We start from the raw sequence: 16394 nt of genomic DNA, 5'->3' as shown, positions 1-16394 counted from the left end.
TTGAAGGATCCTATGCAGCCTTTCACAGCTCTAAACAGCACTCCGATGGCTGTCTGTGTGTGTGTAAACAAACATACCTCCTCTGTACACGGCAGCCGCACAGGGGAAGTATTTGCTTTTTTTCATTCTACTTCGACCCTAGGCCAAATAAAACACAGAGGAGAAAACAGCATGTGTCAGAAATGTTGGCACTGAGACCATGCCTCTTTACACTAAAGCCTTCGACAAATTAAATGGTTTTCCCTTTAGCTGGGCTGCAAGATCCAAACCGTAGCGAGGCTGCCACTAGAAAGAGAAGGTAGAAGATGACAGGGTTGTATGGAGGAAACATGACGAAGCTTAGTCAGTGGGGTTTAGGGCGGAGCACTGGGGGTGCTGCGGGCTCAAGGTCGCGTTTTCTGGTGACTGTATGGGCTGCTCCCACTGGGCTCCATGGGGCCAGAGAGGTTTGGCCACAGCAGCCAGAGGCAAGTGGCCCAATGTAAACAGCTCATTGTGGGGCGATGAAGGGCTGAGGAGCTGCTGTAATTACTTGCTCGTCAGGAGAAGATGAATAGAGATTTAGAGAAAGGGAGGAGAAGCCGATGAGGAGGAGTAGGAGGGAAATGTGGGCATGAGAGCTGAATTAGGAAGGGGGGGGGGGGGGGTTATGGTTCCAACCCTCACATCGATCTTTATCTACTGCAGATTCCCAGGGAAGGCATTATACGGAGAACAGGGCCCGGGGCAGGGAGTGCAGTTCACACCAGAGCTGCACTCCTAAAGCCAACACTTCTTCCTGCTACGCTGTGTGTTCCTAGCCTGGCTCCGCCCGCCCTCCTACTTCCGGCCAAATTTCATTTTCCCTTCAGTAGTCAGTCTGGTGATGGGGTGTATCAGTGGGATCCTGCTCGACTCAGATTTCTGAGTGTCCAATCAGCGAACAGAGGGAGTGGTTGAGAACGATGACGTCGAAGTTGCGCGCGAGTTTCAGTTGTAGTCAGAACAATAACAGGAAGACAATGGAGAAGGAAGCAAGAGAAGCTATTCTGTCTGTTGTTGCAACGCTGCCGAATATCGATGCATTAAAGCCGGAGCAAGAAGAAGCCTTGCTGAATTTCGTTGGTGGCCATGATGTTGTGGCACTTCTCCCCACCGGGTTCGGGAAAAGTTTGATTTTCCAGCTGGCTCCGTTAGTCGTGAAGGAGTTAGCGAAGGAGAACGCTAGCTATGCTGCTAAGCCGATAGTTGTTGTCGTCTCCCCTCTGGTCGCACTTATGGAGGACCAAGTGAAGGAGGCAGAACAGTTGGGAGTTCGTGCTGGGCAGCTCGGTGTCCATGATGACGGTGACATTCTGGCTGGAAACTTTAGTCTGGTGTTCGGAAGCCCCGAGTCCTGGCTGCTAAATAATAAATGGCGACGAATGCTAGCCTCAAGCATTTACCAGGAAAACCTCATTGGCATCGTCGTTGACGAGGTCCACGTTACCTACAAATGGTAAGTTAGCACTTAATACCGTTAAAGAACATAATAGGGCTGTTTTTGCAAACTCGATAGCTTAGGCTAACGTTGTCATTTTGCATTCAACATGCATTCAAAGTCTGTTAGATTCATGAGGAATTGTACTCTTCATTTCGTTTTTCTCAGGGGCGAGGCTTCCAAAGGCGAGTCGGCATTCCGGGACAGTTTTGCCAAGCTCGGGGAGCTAAGATCCATTGCCAAAGAGGGTGAGTTGAATGCACTGCCCTCTGTGTTGCTCATCTTACATGTTGTAGAATATTTCATTTGTATGCTATTATAATGTCAACATTCTGTATAGATATATCTGTTGCAAGGATTAGTTACTGTCCCTGTAATGTAACCGAATTGCGTGATCACTCGGAAAGTGCATTCATGTTCATAGCGCTCTTCATTAAATCCTCCCTGCCATAGTCTATTAAACAAACACTAGACAACTTGTTGGGTACGTTATGAAATGGGTGTTAATTGTGAACTTTTTTACTCTACCAGGTACACCTGTTTTGGCCCTGACTGCCTCCGCTGACATCAAGTCCAGAAGCAGAGTCATCAGACTTCTCCATATGGACAATGCAGTTTCCATCATTGCCAGTCCCAACAAGAAAAACATCCGTCTTGGGTTGTGCAAGGTGCCCACTCATCACATGAACTGCCTAGACTGGATTGTGCAACATGCAAAAGACAAGGGCTCAACAATGCAACCAATATTAATTTATTGCCAAAGCCTGAAATCAGTGGGTAGAGTTTTCTCTTATTTAAAGGCAGAACTGCAAGCACATGCCTGGGTAGGCTGTGATCCGGACTGCAGAAGTGAGAACCTCCTGATTGGCATGTTCCACAGCAAAACCCTCCCCCAAAACAAGGAGAGAGTGTTGGCTTCAATGAGGGGGGAAGGGAATTGCCGGATAGTTGTGGCAACAACAGCTCTGGGGATGGGGTTAAATTTCCCTAATGTTTCACACGTGGTAATGTACGGGGCTCCAAGTGACCTAGAGGTGATTTTACAACAGGCAGGCAGGGCTGGGAGGCATGGTCAGCCATCACATGCCATCCTCTACAACACCGGACAGTACTTCAAGGTGGATGAAGAGGTGAAAAAACTGCTTGCTGTTGGAAAAGACATGTGTTTCAGGAAATCTCTCTATTCACATTTTGAAGCAGAACCCAGTAACGTAGAGCCAGGCCATCTCTGTTGTACATACTGTCAGACTGTTTGCTCTTGTTCATCTGGAACATGTACAGAAGCCACGCCAAAGTATGAACCGACTGAAGCTGAACCAACTGATCAGAGATCTAGGCATGTGGCTGTAAATGAGAAGTCTTTGATTGCAGATTTGCTGAATGACTACAGAGGTAGTTTAACCAATTCATCCATTCCACTGTACACCTCACATGCAGCCTGCACTGGATTCAGCCAGCAACTGGTTGATGCAGTATTGACCCACTGTCAATACATATTTGACCTCACATACATTATCAATAACCTTCCTGTGTTTAAATTGGACCATGCAAAGGAGATTTTAATTATCATCAGTGATGTTTTTGGGGATATTGATGGTGATTTGCAATATGATTCAGAGAGGCATGCAACTGACCCAGATCTCTATTACAGTGAATACTTTGACGATGATGATGATGTTGAAGATGCACTCCTAAGCCGTGTCAGTAGCTCTGAGTCTGAACAGTGAAGTCAGTGATGCTTGTGATCGGAACACTTAAACCCTCTTTTGTGTACTTGTGCAGGAACATGGTTGGTGTCAGTTGTACCTATTTTGTAAATGCGTTTGGTTGTAATTTGTGCAATTCTACAAAATGTGCTAAATAAAAGTGCAAAACAAATACTTGTAAGACCATTATTAAGTTATAAAGGAAGCGATGAGACGTACTATTAAAAGGTATTCTTTAAAGATTCAAGTGTTGTCATATGCAAAATAGGAAACATGTTCTCAGTCATACAATGGAATTCTTCCTTGTTTTCCACAGAGTGAATGCCAAGAAAGAAATTAAAATATGCAGTATACAAGTAAAATAGAAAAAAAGCAGCAACAATTCAGAATATACATTTTTATTTACCAGGCAAATAGAGCAGCAACTAGGTAAAACAACAACTATATGCTCAAATAAAACTTAATAGTGCAAATCAAAGAAAGTGTGCCGTTGTGCATAACCAAAATGTAAACAGTGGTGGCAGTCCTGAGGTAGAATAATAACAACAGTAACAGCAGACTCCTATCTGTTGTTTAGGAGTCTGAGGGCAGTGGGGAAGAAAGAGTTTTTTAGTCTGGCTGTACAACAATACAGAACATACAATTTACAAGGCAAATAGAAGAGCTAAAAACTAATTAATTTACTAATTCAACCAAAAAGTACTTATAACAATATACAATAACAATATTAACTATGTACACATTTATACAAACATTCCAAGTAATTCGGTAACAGAGCTTCAAATGAAGTACAAAGGTCTGGTAGGACCAGACTAGGAGCATTACAGACCAGGAATGACAGTACTGTGTATAAATAGATGGGCCATCACGAGACAGCACTGTTCCCATGTTGATTAAAGTGCTACAGCCCTCCAGTCTTTCAGCCTGTCACGCATCCACCGCCACACATCTTTGTAATTTAGCTTGGCCAGAATGTTTCTGTCAAAGCTGGGGAATGCAGAGTAGTCTCTTCCCGGTTGGTGGTTGAAGACTTCCGTCTTCCTGAACACCTCAACCAAGATGAAAATGTTGTTTTGGAGATCAGCTGCATGGTGGATGCCACTGGGCCGGGATAGCTGCAGCTCTCCGTCTGTTGTGTCCATCAGGGTTTTCAATATGCCAGCAGACCTGCTGACCCTGCCAGCTGTTCTCTCTGTAAGGTTAGTGCCTTTGTTCTTCAGAAAGGATTTGAGGAAGTTGTTGAGGTGCTCGAGGTGCAGATCCAGAGGAATGTTTTTCCCTTTTCCACCTCCGCTATTCCAGAATCTGTTCCAGATGACGTCATGCGCAACCCGAGGGGACAGTGTTGTGTTGATTTGTACTGTCAAAAGGAAAGTGCTGTAGGCATAATTTGTGTGCCCATAAGCCTTGTAAATCAGGAGTGCCACCTTGTACAGCCTTATCAAGCGCTCCCCATCTCCCTCCTTCACTGCATCCAACATGTCAAAAAGCAGAAATCCAAAGCTAAGCCTGGCCTCTGTGTGCTGCTTTTTGTAGTCAATCAACCCAGATGAAGCCGGCTCAGCAACTGGCAAAGACACCACCTCAAGACTGTGGACTTTACTTTCGTGGGTTACTCTGGCTTTTCCATAAATGAATACTTTGGAGCAACCTGGCTCACGACAAGGGAGCTTCTCCCTCTCTGTGCTTTGGGCTGTTGCTGCTCCAGTAACGCCGGCTGTCAGGTCAGAAATATCTGTTGACAACAAATACTTGTCAACAACCTCTGCCACAGAGTCATGGAGCCAGGTCCTCTTCTGTTCTGCAGAGCCTTGCTGGATGTGGTCTGGCAGTAACCCCTCAGGAGTGGCTGTGACAAAAAATACAAAATAAAATAATGAACTTCATTCATTGTACCTACGCCAAGAAAAACATTGGTTTGATTCCTTGATATAATCCTTTCAACACAATGTAAAAGCTACAAACCTGTGACATCATCCAAATGAAAATGTTCCATTGCTGCTGCAAGGAAAAGTGCTGTCGTGTCAGTCTGTACAAACTGTTTGTAGGCGTTGTATGCAGCATGTGGGCCTTTTTTCGCATTGCTGCACCTGTAAATGACATAGAAGTTATTTAAATGGCTGTATAAAACATCTGCTTGTGAGATTCTATTCATAGTTCATAAATTCATGATGGTGTGTGTTTGTTTGTAGTACCATTGGAAAGCAGCCGAATTCATGGTGGCTGTGCTTTCTATGTAACATGCACACTCGCACACACACACATACACATACACACAGACAGACAGACACAGTTCATAGATCCACGCCAACGTCATGGTTGGCGAAGATCATCTCTAGGGGAAGAGTCCCTAGGAGGAAACATGTAGAGAGAAATGAATTATAGAATAATATACACAACGAGTAATGAATATCAATATGACATTAATCTGAAGACACATGGTTTCAGATGTTTGGTGATTGATTACCTCAAGAGATTCATGTTGGCGAGGAGTGTGCCATGGTCTTTGGCAGATGCTTCACTAAAGAAGATCTGATGATATATCTGTAATGCATATCAAAAAAATCATGTTTGAACCAGTTCTTAGAAAACAGAACACATTATTACTTAAGTGCCTTTTGTAAATAACAATAGTGTATCCGGTTGTTGTGCATGTAGTTAATGATTACAATACTGACCTCAAAGAGATTCCGAATAGCGTGCCAGTCTTCAAATTTGATAACAAGGCCTTCCAGTCGGTCCTCCTCAGTCTCCCCATCAGCAAACGCCAACTGGATGTTCCGGGAATTGGCCTCTGTGAGTCTGTCACCCCCGATCAAAATCTTCTCAAGCCCATCAAGACATCTTGGCACATACCTAGAGAGAGAGGACTTACAGTTAGAATATCAATTTAAACACAATAGGTACATTTCTGTCCCAGGGTACACAAAGCAATTAGTGATCTTGCATGATATTTACTCCTTTTGAAGGTGCTGGAGCACATCCACCAAGTCAGAAGTTTGTGTTTCATCCTTGAATAGAAGTCCAAGTGGAAACTGCAAAAGTGTAATATTACAATTATGTGTCAGTGTGTGAAACTGACACATTTCAAAGCATGCAAATAAGTGCATTATTTCTGCAACTTGCACTGTGCATTTACAAAATGATTTGTTTAATTTGATATTTTAAGGACATGAAACTTACATGAGTGGATGGCTGGGACATTTTCTCAGAGAACTGGTGGGGTATGTGACGAACAACCACACTGGAGAGGGTCTTGAAGGATTCCAAATGAGTTGTCAGGATTCGGCTCCCCAAAACCACAAATTCCCGGCGCATACTGGCTTGTGTGTCTGGTCCAGGAAGTGAATTTGTGAGATCATAGTCAATCATAGAATTTGCCGGTTTCAACTTGTCGAGGTGTAGTGAGTTGATCCTGTTGATGACACACATGTGGTGGATCCAGTGTATTGACTTGTTGGTTTGGCTGATGGACTGATGGTGCGTCTGCATGTAAAAGTCCAGGTTGTCGAAAATGATTGAATATGTCTGAGGTGCAGATGAGGTTGGCAATGCTGAGGCAGACAATGGAGCAACACCCAAATCGGCCATGTCCAAGTCTGACAGTGTTTGGAATGTGAAGGTATCAGCGACGTCCACCTCCTTGCTTGGTTGGACAGTGGTCTCTATGGTAGTGAACACATAAATACAATTATTCATTATAGTAGGGAAAAAATGCATACTTCTAAAGTGTACCTAAAGGTTATGTTGAACAAACTCACCTGATAAGGACAGATCTTCAAGGCTTCTTTGAATAATCCTCTCTTGTTCATCTGTGCTGGGCTGATTCAGGAATGACTCCAAGTCCTGTTTTAAGGACATGACTGGAAGCATGCAGTAGTTGGCCATTTCTTGCTGTTTGCCAACTGCATTGGAGTGTACTGTAGAGATGCCCAGTTTGGCCAGTCGCTGGAAAACTGCCTTTTTTGCCCCACCATACAATAACACTGAGTTGATGTAGTAGGATAGGGCTGAAAGACGGTTCTCTCTTCCTCTCAAAGCCACTGAGGCTGCAGCACAGATGTGAGGGAGAGAGTCGTTTGTGATTGTTGATATAACGCTGAACAGGAACGGGGACAGTCGCTTCAGGTCGTCGTGTAACTCTTGAAATGAAAATGATTGCAGGTCTTCCGCACTCGACCTCCACAGCATGAACTGGTTCTGTCGTTTACACAGGGCCGCACAGTCAGCCTCCACTACATCCAACACACTGGCTTTTAAATGCTCCATCATCTCTTTGTGTCTTGAAATGAGATTGGCAGCTCTGGTAAACTTCCTTTTTGCCAAATTCTCAACAATACCAGCTATGTCAGATTGGCATATCAGTGTCTGTTCTACGAGGTCATAGTAGATCACAACCTGAAATAAAAACAAAAGGGAAATCTTGCATGAAAATTCAATTACAGGGGAGTAGGTCTATGGTATGTTAAAAGGTGTGTGTGTGTGTGTGTGTGTGTGTGTGTGTGTGTGTGTGTGTGTGTGTGTGTGTGTGTGTGTGTGTGTGTGTGTGTGTGTGTGTGTGTGTGTGCCTCCCAGGGGGGAGTCTAAATTACAATACGTAGGAGACAGGTTCAAATATACATACTTAAGGAAGCTGGGTGGGGGAAGACGACTAATTTACATTACAAGAGGAGGGGGAGAAAGGTTGGGAGGCAGACAGGTTGAGATACAAAAATGGCTTCAGTTCACCATAACAACAATGCAATGCTCTCAATTGGCCAGTCATGTGAGGGGGGGACAGTTTGAAGACACAGCAGGGGGAGTTCTGAGCATAAGACAATAGAAGAGGTGTGGCCCGTCTGAGTGGTTTGTTGGATACGCATTTGAGGAATCTACATTTCAGTTTACAATTAAACAACATGCAATATATCTCACTACACTTATGAGTCTATACAAGATAAAAACAATGTTTCCTATTGCCTTAATAAGCATTCCAACATTTGAGTCCAGAGATATATCATATGCAATATCTGCCACCACACATTGAATAAAATTCATATTGCACATTTGATTTTCCTACATGTGTATTCCCCCACTTTAAATGACTGTCCCAGATTAGGCAAATCATGCTGTCCCACTTTTGGAAAAACCTTTCCGAATGTGGGACAGCTAAAGATTGATTGAAGAAGAAAAAAACTTAAAACATTTTTAAAACAATATTATCTATTTACATGTGTCAGAAATAAGAGATAAATGCTCTAGAATGCTCTGTAACACATTAGGGCAACTCACCCTAGTTAGGTTGCGTTTCAACTAGTGAAGCAGTTACTGTTGATAACAATTACATGGATGTTTATCTGAGGCAATACAACGAATGAGAAAACAGCATGACAAAGACTACAAATAAATAACAACTCGTTTGGTCTCCTTACCTTGGTCACACTGGTTCTCGACGGCATTTCAGTGGATTTCCTGGACTTTTTTACGGCCCTTGGAGTTTTCGACGGTGTAGGTTCTCTGACTCTCTTGTCAGTGGAACTGTCATCTCCCCCATGGCACGTCTCTGTCTCCGCGTCCTTCCACTTCTGCAACATTTCTGAATCGCGCAGTAGCCTGGTAATCATCGCGTAGCATTTTCGGCAAATACGATAAGACCGAAGCGACGTATTGTCAATGACAAGACCCAGCCTCGACAGTTGACTGCAAACATTATCTGTGTCCTTAGTATCGAATATTAATTTAGAATTTTTAATTGTTCCTTGAACTCTAAAACTAGATAAACAAAACCTGCAGTTATCGTTGACAGACATCTCCACGCTTCATCTTGTTTTGTTTGTGTACTCTGCCTGCGCCTGCGCGCAACGTAGTTTCCGGCCGGTCCCGGCGCATGACATACGTCACGACCAAACGCTATTGTGATTGGTTATGGCAGATCCAGAGTGGCACTGGGCAGATCCAATAGTTTTAAACTTCAACAGACACCCGCCTCCAAGTGAGTGAACGTTTGCCAATTACAGCACCTCCAGACCTTCTGTACAAATGAAATGAAGTACGATGGTCTGGTAGCACCAGGCTAGTGTGTTCCAGGGGCCCACGGCAAATCCACTATATCACTATTGAGAGCCAGTGTGCTGAAAATGAAGTCTGTGGAAATAAACTTTCCTCTTACAATGGTCTTACAATAAAAACTAACAAAAAAAAACTTTAAAAAAAAATCCTTTATTTTTTTCTCTCCAAATGGTAGAGTGTGTGAGCTGATGTGCCTTAAGGAGCGGCCCATGTGGACTTAGAGATGATTGAAGAATTCCCAAAGCTAACATCCAGAAAAGAGAATATCCCTTGAAGGAAATGGATAGAACTGTTTCTATTGCAGAAGGTGTTAGCAGAAGCAAAAAGTAAACTCACCCTTGGACTTTTATTGTTGCTTTTTCTGCTCTTCTGTGTCTTCATCAAACAAAGGCGCCTTAAAAAACCCACATCACTAGCCCATTATTAAAGGAGCTGTAAGCGGAATGGTTCTTTTAGCTAACTTCCTGTCAGTGACTGCAGTTAGCAGTCCCCTCGCTCGTCCCTATGTCACCACATTAATGCACTGCGGTCTTCGAGCAGCAAGTTATCTAGCATCATCTCAGATCCATAAGTGTGATAAAACATGATAAAAACCATCAAAACAGACATTGGGAAGGATTTTTACCTGCTCCGCCATTGTAGGCGCATAAACATTCACCCATGTGTCGCTCTGACGTGCACTGGCAGTGAGACCATGAGTGAGACGGGTGCGGACGGGTGTCGGTTTGTAGCGTTCTCTCTTGTGATTGGATAACATTTCGGCTTCAGGTGTGTCCTCGCAGATTAAGGCAAAGCTCCTGCTAATGTAAGGAAGGATGACTGGCACTCCCAGTGTGGCCTTTGAAGTCTGATCAGCCAGGGTATGGAAGACCCACCCCTCCCACCCTCTCTTAAAGCAGCCCCAACGAAGGGTCAACATCCACACATAGCATCCCAGAGGTCGGCACTGATAATAAGGATCTGGATAAGACCCATACGGCCTGGAGTTTTTTTTTCTCCGTCTCTCACTTTACCTTATGCCACTCAGCCCTAGACAGTCTCTACCCTTGCAACCACAAATTGAATTTCTCCCTTTCCGAGCAGAAGCTTTACCAACAGCTGGAAGTCTTGTTCTGAACTTCTCTGCTGCTATCGATTGAGTAAAGGTCACAAAAGGTCAGCGTGGACTGCTGAGTGTTAGTGGTCCTACTAACAAAAAAAAAAGTTCCGGGATGGTTGGGAGAGTGTGAAACTAACTTCGGATTGACCAGCATGGTTTCTCAGCGATGCATACCAAAGCTGGCAAGGAAAAAGGTCAAGAAAAGTTTCTCTCACCGCATGCTCATACACATTAAAAAAGGATTTAAAAAGAGAAACTGCATCACGACCCAGGGATGCTTTATAATCGAGTTTCAGGCAGGGAAGTGGAGTGGCAGGGTTAAAGTAGGGGTGATGGGAAAAGGGAAATTGAAAAAGAAGACCAGTGCACCAAATGGGGAAATGCGCATCACAGATGCAGCTTGGTGCTCACCTATGTAGCAGCAAGGGATGTTCCTGATGTACGTCTGACATGTACTAACAAGCAGCCTGTGGATGGCACATTACACACACACACATTCATGTATTTCTATACTTGAGATCCTTCCATAAGGAAAACCTTTAATTTTCTTTTCTTTAATATGAGTCTAGCGCCTCCTCGTACCTTATGGAAGTGTAATACCAAATTGTTGGAATGTCTGTTTGGCATGATCAATTTAAAATTGAAATCCTTAATCTGGCTAGTCCTTAACCTGAAAATTGCCAACTTTAATGAGGACAGGGAGGGCCTTCAGTCTGGTCACATGCGTTCATCTTTCAATCTTGATAATGACTTCTGGTCCTCATGAAGACAGAAAACAACAGACATACTCTGAGTAACACCCAATCTGATCCAAAGCCATCTTGAGTTGCTACAAGAAATGATTAAAATAAGCGTGAAGGATTTTCCATCCGATCCCTGCCCTGGGTAAGAGGAATGCATCATCTGGGTGTGTGAGGGAGGGGGGCTTAGAGGATTTGTATCCATCGAAGAGGGTTCCCTCCAGCTGTGCTACGGACCAATAGGGTTACATTAAAGGCAAACTACACAGCTCGCTGTGTTGTTAAAGCCAGTATCTCTTAGTCACAAGAGCCTGGCTAATTTTCAAATGATCTTCTTCCAGATAAATGTCAGTGACCCCCCCCCCATTTCCACTAATCTTTAACTAGTGATGCTTCACTGAGTCTTGAAGCTGCGTTTGGCAATCGAATGGTTAAGTGGCATGTTAGCCAGATCTCTCAGTGCGCTGCCACCTAGTTTACAACTTGCTTTCATTTCAAATCGACACCCCCCCCCCCCCGCCCCCCCAAGATCCACAGATGCCAAGGCTCTGCCATCATTCGGCCTGATGAGCAGGAGCTGCTAGCTCATCATGAGCCAGAGCTGTAATCCCCGTTCTTTTGACCCTTTGTCAAAGTCATCAGCTGATCAGCAAATGCCCCCCTTGGCATTTTCACTCGACTTCATGCTGATTGAAGGGATTTGCAGAGAGAGAGAGATAGAGAGAGATATATAGAGAGAGAGATAGAGAGAGGGAGAGAGAGAGCATAAAGGAAGAACAACTGATAAAGAATACCAAGAAAGAGGATGATGAAGAACACATGCTTTTTGACAAAGACAACCCAGAGGAGAGAGGAGGGGCTGCCAGCGAGTTAGTCATGGCTGCTGCAGATGAAGCACAATCAGAGAGCGGCAGATGGCACTGATACTGTGGAAGTGTTTTGGAGAGAGGGGGGAGATAGAGGGCTAAGACAAGGCTCATTATCACCTCTTTCTCTGCATCACATGGCACATCAACAGCCTCCATCACCACCCCTACGGCGCCCCGCTCTCCCAGCATGGCCTCTTGGCTTCCATGGTAAGCAGCACCGCGCCTCAATGCACTCACTGATACCTGCTTTTCCCAAACCAATTAGACAGTAAACAATCCACTTTATTTGAACATATCATATACAACAACAGTTATTTCAAGCAGATCTACCACTTGAGAATTCACTGCTTTTTAAAATTCCTTCTTTGAGAGCTTTTGTTCTCTTTTTTTCAGAAAAGGAGCCTACCCATCTGTTTCTGTCTTCAGGTAGTTTTAGGATTGCACTTGACCACACAAGGTACAACTTTGTTCTAAAGCTCAAAAGTCTCTCGTTTTTGCTTGGTCAAACCAGCCGCTTCTTTATTTATTCCCCCCGTGTTGTTGTGAGCGTAAACGCACAGAGACGGCTCAGTGCAACTGATAGAGACAGTGAGCGAACAGCGCTGGCTGCGGCAGCTACGTGACATCGTAGCAGTGGGACACAGTTTAGCTAACTGATTCATTTAATGACGAGGAAAAACACCACACAATAAACAGTGCTGCACTCACATTTTCGCCAAAACACAAGACTCTCTTCACTCTTGCCGAGGTGACTACACAGGGCGGAAATTATTCTTTCAACAGGACAGTTGTACAATTAAATGGCCTTGTCAAGCTATAACCTTAGCTCGACTTAACGGTGCATGCAAACTCATGTGACTGTGGCTCAGGTGGTAGAGCGGGTCGGCCAATGATCGAAGGGTTGGCGGTTCGATCCCTGCCCTGCCACTTGTGTCATGGTTGTTGTGTCCTTGGGCAAGACACTTCACCCACCTTGCCTTGTATGAATGTCGATAGTAAGCCTGCTATCGGTGTATGAATGTGTGTGTGAATGGGAACAGGTCTCCCTTGCAAAAGAGTCTCTGGTCTCAATGGGGTTTACCTGTATAAATAAAAGGTTTAAAAAAAAACAAAAAAAAACACTGTATGATTCCACCATAACCTTCTTAGCCACCCTTATGCTTGGCATCAAACACAACAGGAGAAGGACCCTGACTAGAATATGCAGTGCAAATTTGTTCGCCTTGAAAGATGTGGTTCTGTCAATCTTCAAGAAAAACACTCATTTCAGATCATTTCATTTAGCAAATGGGATCATGACCGTTTATAAAAACTGAGGGGTACCTCAAGCCCTGCTCGGTTGTAAGCCCTAAATGCAATTGAGGGTAGTTAGCAGCCAAGCAAGGCTGAATGTGATCCCTATCTGAGGTCGCGACTGCGTGGTTGTGTGTAAAGGAGAGCATGAGCAAGCCAGCAGAGCTATCAACGGTTAAGGATGTGCGGTCTGGCCAAAGTGGATGAAGGTTTGGAAGGGAAATGAGGTTGAATGTGAAACTGCACAACATGCTCTGTTCCTGAATCCCAACGGTCGGGTTGGCTGGCCCTCTGGAGAAGGGAGTGATGCTGCTGGTTCTTCTCAATTCAAAAACCTAACGAGCAAAACAGTGATGATGTCAGCCATACAGGGGCAATGCGGGGATATGGTTTGGTTACAAAGGAATGTCCCATGCTTTGAAATGTGGCGAGATCTGGCCTCAAAATGTTGAATATTACAAAAGGTTATTTGCAGTGTAGCCTCTTACTCCCGTGTTTTGGCACCCTAGTCCCACTGGAGAGCCGTCATTTGTGCTTCTGTTCTTGAAGGTTTGCAAAGACAGCAGCATTGTGGTTTACCATTCTGATACAGCACTACAGCATCCTTGCATCTTGACCAGCCATGCTACTGCTGTGCCAAAACTCATGAAATGCTTCAGTTTCACTTCTTTGCGTTGCTAATGCTATACATAATAGTACTGTAATAAAAAGGACAGAGGGTGACCTTCATTAAGTGTACTAACTGACTTGTAATGTAACCCTTGCTTTCGCATTTTGCCGAACATTCATTCTTGCTTTTGTATTTCTTATTCTTCAAACTGTTGCCACTGCCAAAAATTAAAGTCATTCCATTGTTGACTTTATTCATTGTCAATGGTAAGGATGTCTACAACTTCCCCACAATGTTAGAGTAAACACGCTTATCATGAACAGACCCCCCCCACCCCACCCTCTGCTGAGGTCGGGAGAAGGCAGGTGGGTTATGTAAGCAAGAGTTATGGGTTCACAGGGGGAAGTGTGTGAATTTGTGTGCTGACGGAGGTGTGTGTTCAGTGTCAGATTCTTAATGAGCTTTGTACTACTACAAGTCGCCACGCACGCACGCACGCACGCACGCACGCACGCACGCACGCACGCACGCACGCACGCACGCACGCACGCACGCACGCACGCACGCACGCACGCACGCACGCACGCACGCACGCACGCACGCACGCACGCACGCACGCACGCACGCACGCACGCACGCACGCACGCACGCACGCACGCACGCACGCACGCACACACACACACACACACACACACACACACACACACACACACACACACACACACACACACACACACACACACACACACACACACACACACACACACCTCTTCAACCCTCTAGAGCAGGGGTTCTCAAACTTTTGATAGCTGAGGGCCAATTTAGGAACCCAACATTGGACCGAGGGCCGCCGAAGGAAACAAATTGAAAAAAACTGAAATCATTTCAATGGCCAGGTTGTGTCTTTACAGTTTAAATGTATTGGTCTGCATCCAGTAATGTGTAATTAACACATTTTAATTAATTAATGAAGGGCTAGGTTTCATTTCAACATTGGGGGGGGGGGGGGGGGGGGGGGTGACATTAAAAGCAGGGGTCTGGGGGTAGTCCCCAATTTGAAAAAAATAATTGAGGTTCAAACACTTCATTTTGTGCATTCTGGTTAATTTGTATGCAGTAATTTGTGTCTTCTGTATTTATTTATGGTGGACATGTTAAGGAAAAGACAACTACCTCCCATTGACACAAATCTAATGGAATATAAATCAGTAAGGCACTGAGGCATTCTGTATTGCATTCAAATATTTATTCTACTTTATTGTTCAAAACTTTCAGCACATTGAAAACGTATCACCTTTTGGAGTGTTTTTTGTAGGACTCACTACTCATGATGCAGCAGCAGTGTTAACTATCATGACACTATACATTGGAAATAAACAGGGTGGGCTATCAGCAGGGGTGGACTGGGACAAAAAATCGGCCCTGGCATTTTTGGCCATGGCAGCCCACCGTTTATACGATATGCGGAGGAAGGGGTGTTGCACCAAATTCTGGGCCCCTATACAGGAAGTCCTGATGGGCCCTCTGAGAGGCGGTCTTACAATACAAACATGTAAAAGCTTTGTTTGTCTATAGTCCAAAACGTATGAGTGACTGGTCCCTCTCTGAGCCAGATAACAACACAATGTTTCTATTGATGAATGACCAGATTATTACGCGTACTTGAACACAACCCCTGGTCTAATGACTCTTAATAAACATGCACACACACAGTGTTTCTCACAGGAATTTGGGAGACTGTGTCGTGGACCCTGGACCTTCTAGGGGGGTCCGGGGGAATGCTCCCCCGGAAGATTTTTTTTTAAATGTTAAAGTAAAATTCATCAATCTGGTGCACTTTGAGAAGAAAACTAAGGCTAAATCAACTGTTTCCTATGTAAGCTATTTAGTACTATTTTCTGGAATGATTCAAAGACACAGAATGACCAAAAAGCAGAAAGACGAAAGTTTAAAAAATCCAGTCAGCTTCGGGAATTTTTTCCCTTCGTTTGTATTTTTTAATGGCCCAATATAGGCCCCTGATCTTCATAGCCCCTAAATAAAAAATGTCAGGGCCTTCAAAGATCAGGGGCCTATATTGAGCCAGTAAAATTAATATAAATCAAAAAAATAATTTATTTTTTCTTGGGTGCAGCCCCCCTCTGCCTTGGGCCCCCCCAAGCCTGTCCGCAGTCCGACGGCCCTGAACGTAAAACTGACCATCGTCAGATGCTCATAATTACTGAGTAGAAGTTGAATGCGTGATAATACAACTCAATGCAGCCTCTGAATGGGCGGCCCTCTGCTGTGTGTGTGATTGGGCCAGGCCTAACCTAGAACCAATCATAATGAGTAATGGCCTGGTAACTTTCAGGTGAAGTTGACAGCCTGCACGCACATTTATATGTCCATGGCACTCCCGAGAGGGAAGGGACCTCGGCCCTCGGCTGTGTGACTTGGCCGGGCCGGGCCGAGTCACACAGCCGAGGGTCCAAAAAAAAAAAAAAAAAAAAAAAAAAAAAAAAATTTTTTTTTTTTTTTTTTTTTTTTTTTTTTTTAACCTCACCGGCCCAAAAGGCTGCCGGCCCCTC

At 44.4% G+C, this 16394-nt stretch overlaps 3 protein-coding genes across 5 annotated transcripts in view; 1 reads left to right on the top strand and 2 right to left on the bottom strand.

Moving 5' to 3' along the window:
* Positions 1–16394, bottom strand: part of pdzrn3b (PDZ domain containing RING finger 3b) — a 165153-nt gene that overhangs the window by 58300 nt on the left and 90459 nt on the right. The window lies entirely within an intron of this gene.
* Positions 932–3310, top strand: LOC307249667 (putative ATP-dependent DNA helicase RecS). The gene is made up of 3 exons (XM_080026505.1): positions 932–1477; positions 1628–1707; positions 1991–3310. Exons 1-3 carry the CDS (start codon positions 945–947, stop codon positions 3184–3186), a joined length of 1809 nt encoding a protein of 602 aa, XP_079882631.1. The 5' UTR covers positions 932–944; the 3' UTR covers positions 3187–3310.
* LOC307249666 (uncharacterized protein) lies at positions 3548–8973 on the bottom strand. The gene is made up of 8 exons (XM_080026504.1): positions 8577–8973; positions 6927–7563; positions 6349–6830; positions 6124–6200; positions 5844–6021; positions 5633–5709; positions 5131–5255; positions 3548–5014 (listed from the first exon to the last, which is right to left on the bottom strand). The coding sequence occupies exons 1-8, from the start codon at positions 8952–8954 to the stop codon at positions 4059–4061; spliced, it is 2910 nt and encodes a 969-aa protein (XP_079882630.1). The 5' UTR covers positions 8955–8973; the 3' UTR covers positions 3548–4058.

This window comes from Ammodytes marinus (assembly GCF_949987685.1).
Source record: "Ammodytes marinus genome assembly, chromosome: 4".
Classification (NCBI taxonomy): Eukaryota; Metazoa; Chordata; class Actinopteri; order Uranoscopiformes; family Ammodytidae; genus Ammodytes; species Ammodytes marinus.
This window is presented reverse-complemented; position numbering and strand designations above follow the sequence as displayed.

Bases quoted from the DNA above. Each gene is read 5' to 3' on its own strand.
- LOC307249666 (XM_080026504.1), bottom strand. From the start codon at position 8,954: ATGTCTGTCAACGATAACTGCAGGTTTTGTTTATCTAGTTTTAGAGTT. The intron at 6,831-6,926 runs GTGAGTTTGTTC...TCACTACCATAG, and splicing joins TGAAGATCTGTCCTTATCAG to AGACCACTGTCCAACCAAGC. The intron at 5,256-5,632 runs GTAATCAATCAC...TGTCATTTACAG, and splicing joins GCCAACATGAATCTCTTGAG to GTGCAGCAATGCGAAAAAAG.
- LOC307249667 (XM_080026505.1), top strand. From the start codon at position 945: ATGACGTCGAAGTTGCGCGCGAGTTTCAGTTGTAGTCAGAACAATAAC. The intron at 1,478-1,627 runs GTAAGTTAGCAC...CGTTTTTCTCAG, and splicing joins GTCCACGTTACCTACAAATG to GGGCGAGGCTTCCAAAGGCG. The intron at 1,708-1,990 runs GTGAGTTGAATG...TTACTCTACCAG, and splicing joins AAGATCCATTGCCAAAGAGG to GTACACCTGTTTTGGCCCTG.